This window comes from Geospiza fortis, unplaced genomic scaffold, assembly GCF_000277835.1.
Source record: "Geospiza fortis unplaced genomic scaffold, GeoFor_1.0 scaffold403, whole genome shotgun sequence".
Lineage (NCBI taxonomy): Eukaryota > Metazoa > Chordata > Aves > Passeriformes > Thraupidae > Geospiza > Geospiza fortis.
The window spans coordinates 4,210,577-4,221,383 of NW_005054336.1; the positions used below are offsets into that span (position 1 = coordinate 4,210,577).

General features: G+C 40.3%; 1 protein-coding gene across 1 annotated transcript in view; it reads right to left on the reverse strand.

Annotated features, from left to right (window-relative positions):
- Positions 1 to 3,303: 3,303 nt before the first annotated feature.
- Positions 3,304 to 10,807, reverse strand: part of DPYD (dihydropyrimidine dehydrogenase) — a 311,278-nt gene continuing 303,774 nt past the window's right edge. The window contains exons 21-22 of the mRNA XM_031057867.1: positions 7,385 to 7,525; positions 3,304 to 4,702 (exon numbers count right to left, since the gene is read on the reverse strand). Of these exons, the coding sequence (XP_030913727.1) occupies positions 4,532 to 4,702; positions 7,385 to 7,525 (312 nt within the window). The 3' untranslated portion in view covers positions 3,304 to 4,531. The remainder of the gene's footprint in view (positions 4,703 to 7,384; positions 7,526 to 10,807) is intronic.

A 10,807-nucleotide genomic window follows, 5' to 3' on the forward strand; every position in this document is an offset into this window, starting at 1 on the left:
CTGCTGAGCAGAAAGGACTTTGTTCTGCTCAGGGCTAGCTAATTCCCATATTAGTAGGTAAGTGTGCCATGGGAAAGCTTAATAACTTGCAGTTCTTTAACAGAAAAGGAACAACTGCATTTCCTTGTGGTAACTTTAGCGTGCTTAAGCTAGAAATGGGGAGAGGGGCTTTGTGCAGAGGTGGTAAGTGTTCACTTGCCAAGCTGACCTCCAGCTTCACTGCTTGATAGCAATGAGAAGATCTGCTCCCACATCACAAAAATCATGATGGGCAGATTCAGACCTCCGAGAAAGAAGGGATAAAAGCAGGATCTCTGCTCCTGGGCAAGGCAGCGAGGACGTTTGCACAAGATCCAGCAGACTAACCTGAAGAGGAGTTATTAAAAATTGATCTCCCAGAGTAACAACGGCAAAGATTAGTTTCTCAGAAAAGAAAGGAAATGGCAACAGCAGAAACAAAGCAACCCAGATGGCCCATAAGCAGACTAATTATATGAAAGACCCAGAAGCAACTCTGAAGTTACCAATCCAGCTGCCGAGAGCGTCTGCCAGGTTGCCAGATGTTGCCAATGAAAACCTATCTTCCACAGTTCATCAAAGAACTGGAGCTGCCTGGTGAAGTGAAACCTCTGCCAATAAAATAAATATTTTATCTAAAAAATATTTTCTACTAGGAATGGTTGAAAAATATAAAATTTTAACAACATGTCCAACCTGATGTTACAGTAGATAAATAATGAAACATACTTACAGAATGCATTGGCAAGATCTTATTGATAGGAAATCTCCATGCTTAACATTTTATTTCTGAGGCTAGAGTCTTGGATTGTATTAAACAAAGTAGTTTTATGAGGCATGAGGTTGATGGAACTCAGCTGGGGTTTGGATAATTTGCCTTGAATCTAGCAGTCACTTTTGCCACCTTGAGATAAAAGGCTTAAAGACAACAAAGCTGGAGGAGCCAAAGGTGACAGCAGTGGGCACTGTAAGGTGTGGAGGCTGCAGAAATGACAGTGACCCACTCTGTGCCTGCCAGGTCACCTGTCCCAGAGCTCTGTGTCCCCCAGGACGCAACAAGATCAGCAGCTCTAGGTGTGTAACTTACATCGTGCTCTTGCTAAATTTTATGAACTGAACAAATGGATGGCTGCTAAAAAAGCTTCCTCTAGCAGGTGGTAAAGGATCTGAGCAAGCAGCAGTATACACGTGCAGGGCTGCAGCACTGGACACACAGGCTGCCCAACAGATTCATGCGAAGATTAGTTTTAATTTTGGTATGAGATCAAATGAATATTCCATTTTAAATCAGGAAATTATGTACTTTAAAAATCCTGTGTGATTTTTTTAAATGTGTCTATTAATGTTGCCAATCCAGTGTCTTGGAAATAGTATGTCAGTTCATCCTAGAGGCCAAAACCCAAACTGCCTGTATAGTCTGTTAGAGAGGCAAAACATCTCTTTTTTCCAGTGAACATGGGTGCTTTGGGATTCACACAAGCATATTTGGCAGCTTTTTCAAGTAATTTTTGGCCTGCAGAGCATCCACTAAACATGGGGAGCATTTTCTGTTGAGGAATATGACATGAATAAGAATGTGCTACCAGAGGATGAGCACTTCTATCATAATTTAATTTGTCAAATATAATTCACAGTATTTTATAGTAATAATCAATAGCACAACATATCTAAAAACTGCAAGGGCTAGGGTTGGAGGATGTCAACCATCATGTCTTTAATAATACATAATTCCTTAAATGTGCAACTAAATCACTGAAATATATGAGCTTAATTTGGAACCTCTTACACTTTGAAAATTCATATCTCTTTTTTTAATAACTGGCTACAGAATTTGCAGACCAGACCAGATTTTTCTCATTTGTTTCCTTGGCTCTTAAATGGGATGATTCCCCAAGACCAATGTGAAAAACATATAAACCCCAGGAATATGTCCTTTGTGGCTCTCTGTTTACACCTTGCCTTACCCTGATGACTTAAGACATTCCTGCAGGAGACCTAAATGTGGCTATTTCTTTGAGTTCCTGCAACACACAGATTTATTGCTGACTGTCAGAGTCAGAAACAAATGCATTTGGGAATGCATTTCCTGAAACTGTTAACTGACTTGACAGAACAAGAGTGGGACAGAGGGTGGGCAGTAAGAAAGAGGCCTCTATAACATCAGTCCTTCTTCAGTAAACAAATTGTAGTCTTGATTATAGTCTTGATTCACAAAGAATTCCTTTACCTCTCCAAAGATTACTTCACAGCCACTGAGGAATACTGAATGTCCTGTGACTACTGAATATTCTTGGAAAAGTTCTGATTTTGTTGCTACATTCATCAGGTACCTGTGCTCAGATACTTAAATTAGGTCTCTTGGCATTGTCCTGTATTTCAAAGAAACCAAACACTACCAGATGTGATACCTTCAGGACAGTAAGATAATTGGGTCTGGGGATGCAGGAACCTGCAGAGGCTGCCCTGCTCAGCCACAGGTGACACAGCAGCTCTCAGCCACAGGGCTCGTGGCAGGCAGGACGGAGAATGAGAAGTACATGGTAACAGCCTGGGAGAAGACAGAAGATGCTACCTTTCCTTGCATCTGCTGTCTGAGAAGATAAAATGTTATTTTCAAACCATCTGATTTTGATGTCTTTTTCTGCCCCACTCAAGGGCATGCTGCTTCGTAGGCAGCTCCTCAGCAGAGGGACAAGCAGTACATGCAGAGACTCTCGAAACTTTGTCACCAACATTCACAAAACAACTTGTTCTTCCTGTGAGTCCACAGTAGCTCATGTAAGATAAGAAACTACTGCAAGACTAGGAGCTTTAAAAAAGTTGCAAGCAAATATTTTCTAAGCAGCATGACTGTCTGTTCCTGTTTCATCTGAGTCTGAAAAATCCACAGTGATAAACAGGAAAATTAAAATTACAAAGAGAAAACTGTTAGTGGAGACACTGGACTTGAGCCTGCCAGCAAGTCCAGAGCACCAGCAAAACAGTGTTGGTGGAGCAAGGCCACGAAATGAAATGACACTTGAAAATGTTCAAATTTACATTGTGTGTGTGGGGAGAGAAGGCAAAAGGAAGGCAAGTCAAAGGCAGACAAAGAGGTGCCAGAGAGGGGCAAAGAGCATGATATATTCTGCACTCTAGGCAATCAATGGAACAATGTACATGTGGGTTAACTCATTAATGGTTCCTGGAGTGAATCTTAGAGATCATGAAACACCAACTGACAAGGCTCTACAAAGAAGATCTGTTTAGTAAATGCAAAAAGAAAAATCACAAACACACCCAAGCTGGTTTCAACATTTATTTATAATTCAGCGTTCAATTCATAAATCAAGAAACAAAAACCAGGGTATCTTTTTAATCAAAGCTTTTGCTGCTCACAATATATGGTATAAGAAATTGAACTGATAGATCATTTATTATTGTTATGAAACTGAAGGCTTTATATTCTTAAGTGGAGTAAAGCAGACAGCAATATGTTCATATTAGAAAGTTCCTACTGTGAGTGAAAAATGGATTAAAATTGAGATACTGTTTAGTAAGACAGATGAATCTGTAGTTATTTTTGGCTGTGAAACTGCTAGAACTATACACAGCACTGGGAGAAATCACCTTGCCAGTTTACCCTGTGTGTCTGTGTTTGGCAAATACAGCCTGCAGGGTGTGTAGTCCGTTTGCAGGCAATCAGATCTCTGACCTGAAACGTGTACATTCTGGAACATTAATTGGCACAATTAAAAAGTTATTTAGAGGATGAGCTTGGAGCAAAAAATGTTGTTTCTTCTCAGAATCCTGAAATGCAACCTGGACTTCCTAATAAGCCATTTTAACTGTTTGCAGAGATGTTATAAGTGTTCACTGAGGAGGGAAAGTAAGATCAAACCACCCATGCAACACACAAATCTGAAGAGTCCAGCATGTGTCAGTGCAAAGCGAATTTATTCTATAAAGTGACCAGTGTGAAAAAGAATTAGAAAGGATTATAAAAATACACTACCATATGTTGTAGTAGTTGAAAGTGATTAATCCAGTTCTTAAATCCTATTTTAAACTCTCTTTCATTTCTGTCTATAGAAAAATAGAAGCCACATCGCTTTGTTTGCATGCTATGTAGTTAATTACATCTTCTAAGAAACTCTTTTAAAACTAAATGTAATGTTTAATTACAAAATGCTCTCCTTGAAAACAGTTAGCTTGTACATTGATTTGTAGTTCATTAAAAATGCTTTCTTAATTATATTTCCAGCCAGAAAATACACAGAGATTAAAGAGACTATAGAGAAGTTTTGAAATCACAGCATGAATTGTAACAAGAAAGTTACACTTCAAACAGTGGACAACTGACAGCCACGATCACCTTTCTGTAATTTCAAAACTTAAATGTTGCAAAAATAGTAATTGGAAAGCAGTTTTTGCTGTACCATCTATCGGGATAACATTTTCTACAGGAGAAGATTTGCAAGGGCTAATTAGAAAGCCAATCAATGGCATCAAAGGAGGGTGAGGCTGCCCTGGCTCAGCGCGCGGGGCTCACGGCCAAGGGCAGCCCGCGCCGGGGCTCGGAGGGGGTTGTCCTGGAAACCATGCGGATGCAGTCGATGACAGGGCACACGCTGAGACACAGGGTGCAGCCCGTGCAGCTGTCACTCACCGTGGGCAGGTGGGTTTCGGGATCAAACTGGATAGCCTGCAAGCAGGAACAAACATTATTGATGGCACGCGCGGGAAAGGTCAGAGCTGCTCCCATCCCAGGGTCTGCATCTCCTGCGCTGCAACGCTTGCAGACATCTCGGTGAGATTCTGCACTGCAGCTACAGCAACTGCTCCACTGGCAGGGAACAAAACAACCCCTCCCCAGACACTGGAATTAGACAGGTGGGCCAAATTATACCTCGGCAAAAGCTCACAGGCCACAGGGGCTGGTTACAAAAGGAGGAGTTTGCTCCATGATATTTAAACTCCCAGCTATTGCTCCTTGATGTAAAGGAAGTATTTCCTAAGGCAGCAATGTGCTGGGGTTATTGGTTTAGAGGAGACACCAGACCACACCTGCACAGCTTCAGCACAATGCCCATCACAAGGCATTCTTTTGACTTTTATTCTCAGCACAGCATAAACAATCTAATTAATAAACAGCAGAGAAAAACACATCTTATTGTGCCTTGTGTGATTACTTTTCTTTGCAAATCTTTGAAAGGAATATCAGAGTTTGGGGCAGGCAGAGTTTGCTTTAGTTCTCATGTGCCATGCAGTGAATCCTCATTACCAATTAGGGTGATAAGTGTATTTGAATGTGAAATAACAGTTGCTGTCTCAATGATATAAGCTCCTGGTTATAATGGAAATGGCAATTAAAAGCAAAAACAAAAGCTTCATGAAACCACAAAATGTCAATATCTAAGAAGCAAGACTAGAAAAGTAAAAAATTTTTAAAAGCACCAGCAACACTGAATATCCACTTTGAAGAGTTTAGGAGGGAAAATGAGACCTGAAAGTTGAACTCTGACAAACAAGCAGTGCCTTAGCAAATCTCCCTGACCACTGTCAGCACTGGGGGAGGCAGGGGGGTGATGGGATGTACTGGTGCTGCTGCAGGTTGGCTCCTAAGGCAGATTTGAGGCATTTGGGGTTTCAGTACTAGGAAGGCACAGAAGTTGCTGTAGCAACCAGCAAGGGCATGAAGTCTGTAGTAACTGCTCTGGATCTCTGAGTTTTACTTTAGCTTGAGCACAAAGAGAGCTCTGGCTTGTGAGTATTTAAGGAGGACTCCTTTCTTTCTCTCTCCCTAACAACAATGCACATCTTGAAAGGGAGTTCAAAGAGGGAGAGCAAGTCAGGACTACAGTGCTGACTTTAAATTAAGGAAAGCTTTTCTGCTGGAGTCATACAAGGTGACAGCTGCGTAGAGCAGCATGGATATTTCTGAAACAAAGGGAAGCATAAAGCAGATGCTGTTTTGAAGGTGAGGGGGGTTGTTGTTGATTTATTTGCAATTAAGAATTCCTTTGCAATTCTGTTAAATTAATTTCTTTTCAATTTCCTTAATTAAATAAGGAAAAAGCATTTTTCTTTAATTTTTCTTTTGTGCTTAGAAAACATTCTGGGGGTTTAAACTTTGGTTCTTTTGGTGCTGATTTTTATTTCCAGTTGCACAAAATAAAATTTACTAAATCTAAATCCAATCTTTTGCTCTCTAAGGGCTATATGAAAAATATAATTCTCCTGATAAATCTGATGTAAGGGGAAAGGTGAAGATTGCAATGTCAAGAAGAAATTCAGACAGTTAAAAGGCTACTGTAGTAATCTACTTTTGGGAAAAAACACCATTAATTTTCTTGTATCAGTGGAAAAAACCTTTGCTCTGACATACTTGTTTCAAATGCAGTTGATTTGCAATGGAAGACTTCTTTCTGTAAATTTATGTAGTTCAAGTCATCAGACCTATTATTGGTTATGAATTCAAGACAAACAAAAACTCACAGCGTCCAGAGGACACTTGGTGTTCAATTAAAGTATTTGTTTTTGACAAGCTCTTCTCAGACTAAGATATATGGAAACACCCACGTAGAAATTACTGTTTGCTGCATATTGGATTCCATGAAAGTTATGCTAGACCATATTTTGATTTTCTTAAAGAAAATGAATCCTCCTGTACTGTCTTTTTTACTGCAGACCAGTCCATCAGCTCCAGTGGACATGGCATGAAATGGCACCTAGGCATGCTGATATATTTCATACAACTTGCTACCATATTGAGCAATCAGAACTACTTTGCTGCAAATAGGAGCCTCAGCTCAAAATTGGGCCATTTTCTGGTCACAATGATTTCTGCAAGCTTCAACCTGCTGCTCAAAAAACCCTGGCAGTTATCCTGGAGAAAGGATTTGTAACTCGATAATCAAGATCAAAACAAAACCCCATCTGCCTGAAACCTGAATTAGTTTGGTTACTCCGAGGGAACAAGAACTGGGTTTCTTAAAAAATGTTTGGCAATAAGACCAGCCCATGTCTCCCCACAGCCCCTTGGTGGGAAGGGATGTGTTCTTCCCTTTCTCTCTCATGAACCTGAAAACCATCAAGAGCTACATTTACTGCCATTCAACTCGGGGCTTCTTCATTTCTTCCCCTTACAAAGAGTCCCAGTTGCAGTCAGGGCCCTGTGACAGTGACACGGTCTGTGCAGCCCCCAGGACCAGCCCTGCTCGGGCAGGACTTGTGAGCCAGAGCCTGGGAGCATGATGGGCTTTGAATTCAACATTTTGGGCATCTGTTTTTACCACCTGCTCATTAACAGAAGGTGAATTCTTTCTTCCCAGCAGCAGAAAGATAACTCATCGTGCCTTTCTGCTAATTACAGCTGTGCTCTTACCTGGTAGCCAGAATCATTACAGGTCATGTAGCATTTGCCACAGTTGATACACATTTCCTCGTCAATCAGAGCCACAACTTGCTCTGTGTTGCACAGATCACCATATGTTCCAATATACTGCAGTGCTTTTCCAATTACATCCTAGGGGGAAAAAAAAAGTTATTGACTCACTTGGAAGATACCTAGGCAGTCTCTACAGCTGCACTGGAGTGCTCTCTAGTACTTCAACGAGGAAGATCTGGCCATGCATTTTGATGATGGGTAGGATTTTTCTTATAAATTTCCAAATGGCTGACCTTCCTACCCCCTGTAAAATACAAAGCATTTTCCATACAGGCACATTTTGAACAGTACTAGAAGTACACATTGTGTACAAACATGTTCTACAAATAGGTTACACATCTAGTACTCGATTTTGCATGTGCTGCTGTTTTGCCATGATTGGGTGAAACTTCAAGGAACAAAATAGAATGTAAACAGGAGTGACCTGCTATAATCAGATCATTTTTGGTCATTTCTCACTAGCACAGATTTAAGAACTCACAGCAAGGAAAGACAAAACTGAGAGAGAACAACAATAGCTCTTCTCTCTTTACCAAGGTGCATGAATGACATGATCATCAATTTATTGCAAATACTGCACAGAAGTAAGCTCTGGGTCTAATCCTGCAAGATCTGTTAACTTCACAAGTAGGAACTTGCTGCATCAACCTTACACATCAGTGCTGCAAAAGGTGTATGCCAGCACAGCATACACCAAAAAGGAAAGCTCTGCTACATAAATTAAATGCAGAAATGAGTCCAACCTCGTCTTCCTAGTCTGCTAAGAACTTGAAAACCCAGCACTACTTTGAAACAATAAGGTCTACCTGGTCTTCAGCACTTGTGCAATAGTATCTTTATGCAAAGAGACAAATTTCTTTGTTCACTTGATCCAATATTAGGATCTATGAAGTTTCTCCTAGTGACTGTTGAGCTAGAAAATTCAACCAAATCCTATACCCAGGAAGAAAGACTGTTTTGTCTGTTGCAAATTGTACAAATTGTACTGTTTCCTTGTTCCAAAAACACTCAAATGTTTTCTCTCTGCCAAACTCCACAGTTGCTGCCATGTGAAATACCTTGGTTGCATTCATTCAATACTAAAAGTCTTCCAGTTCTTCTCAGCAACCTGCAGAGAACATTAATGCTCTTTCAGCATAAAACAGCTATGGCACATTGCTAAAGGCAGCATGATGAGCGTGGACAGATGACTGTGAGCAAGTTATCACAGCTTAATGAGTTAACACTCATCACTCGAGCTGTGCAAGCTGATTTTGTGCATGGTCCAAAATCACTGCAAATTTGAAGTAAAATCTGTTTGTTTAAACTGCTGTAAAAGGTCAATTAACTACTATGAAAGTGTTTCAGCTAATGCATTTTAGTAGAACCAGACTTGAACTCGAAGCCCTTTACTGTGACTCCTCTGATGAACTATGGTAACTAAATCAAATGTGATCTCCTAGGAACTCCTTACACCCTCATCTTTTCATTTCCAGTTCTTAATCAGAAACATTCATGGATTTACTGGATTTACAATACTTTTCAGGTGTCTGCAGTCTTCTGTGTCAGCTGAAATACTGCAGTGGTAGACTTCAGCTCCAGTTTGTTTCACCCCTCATGTAGGCTTGTCTGTTGACAAGCCTTGAATTTTGAACCAGCTACAGGTTTCAAAATACACATGTTTTTGTGTGATCTGCTGGCCCCAGCAATGCTAACTATCCTTGAGCCTCTACTGTGTGTATACAGCCCCCAAACATTCCACTGCCACAAATCCACATTGCCTGCAAGTATGAGCTGTGTGCTCAAGAATGTAAAGAAATTATGTAAAACCTGCACAAGATACAATTGAGTAGCTTTCCACTGCCTGCCTGTGTTGCAAAAGTATCAACAGGGGGAGATTCCTGATAGTGAAGAGCTTTTCAGTCTAAAAAACCATATGTTTAAAAAGCATAGGTCATTTTCTCAGGGAGGTTCTGGATTCACATTTATATTCTTTAAATATTGTTTGGATGTTAACAAAACCCACAGAGCTCAAGTGGGTGCAGAGATGTACTACTCCAGTAACCATGGAAAGGAGTGTCTTGCTTATGAGAGAAGACCACAAGAACCTTACAAGATGTTTAGCCTAGGAAGCTGATGGCAGAGCAGGAATATAATGTCTCTCTCTATATATACACATCAGCGAGGAAAAGGGCTATTTAAGTTAAATGAAAATGTTGGCACAAGAACACACGATTGTAAGCCAGCCATGAATAAATGCAAAGCTAGAAATTAGAAGAGGCTTTTTAAACGGAAAAGGAGTGAGGTGGTTAATGCACTTCCAGGGAAACAGCTGGAGGGGATGGGGGAGACAGTCCAAGGTTTAGGGTAGCATTAGATAGCTCAGGAAATGGTTGCTTGAAACAACATGATCAAAATTGATTTTTCCAGCTACAAACTTACAAAGGGAATAACAAAAACAATGCATAAGGCATGGTGATTTCTGCATTTTAAACCAAGCCTCACTTCTCACAGCTCACAAAAACACACTTTTGGGGACTTAGAATCCCAAATAGGGAGCATGATGGCACTTTAGAGGCCTGAAAGTGATTTCAAAAGACTGTGTCAATGATTTACTACTCATTTACACTCATTGGTGTTGTGTCTTTTAATCACTTCTTTCTCTCAAGAAAAGACTGTAGATTTATTAATTTGCAAAGTTTCAGGACATTATTGGCTAAAAAAGCAATGGTACTTAAAAGATGTTCTGCAGGTGCACTCTTTTACAGCATCTCAGAGCTTCTTGTTTTCTCAAATCACTAATGCTTGGAACAAAATAAACAGTGCAGCAAGAAATAATCAGCTTTCACTGTTTAAAGCAGTTTCACTCCAAACAGCAACTGTCTAAAATGGCACTATGGGATTCCATACTTGGTGTATCTCAGTGGCCTCCAGATCAAATTTGCACTGTTTACAGATTAATTTTTTTTTTTTTTGCCAACTGCCAGACCTGCAAACAGAAGCCAGGTTCTGAAAGTCAAGCTGTGTTCTTTCTGGCTTATGCATTAGCAGCAGCAATTTAAAAACAAACAAACAAAAAAACCAAACCAAAACTACCAAAAAACCCTCCAAAACTGGAAGTTAAATCTGCACCTCTGTGACAGCAGGGACCTAGAGTACTCTTTTTGATTACTGCTGTGCTCTCTTCCTCTTCTCAACATAACTGAAAAAACTGGGAAAGGAATGTAGTCCTGCAACTGGAACTGTCAGGGAATTCAGTTGCTATGGAGAGAATCAGAGCAGAATCCATTAGTTTTATGTTACTAATGAATACAGAAAAAAAATTCTTTTTGTCACTAAGCTAAGCAGATGTGGGTTTGAGTATAAACAAGGAGAAAAGCT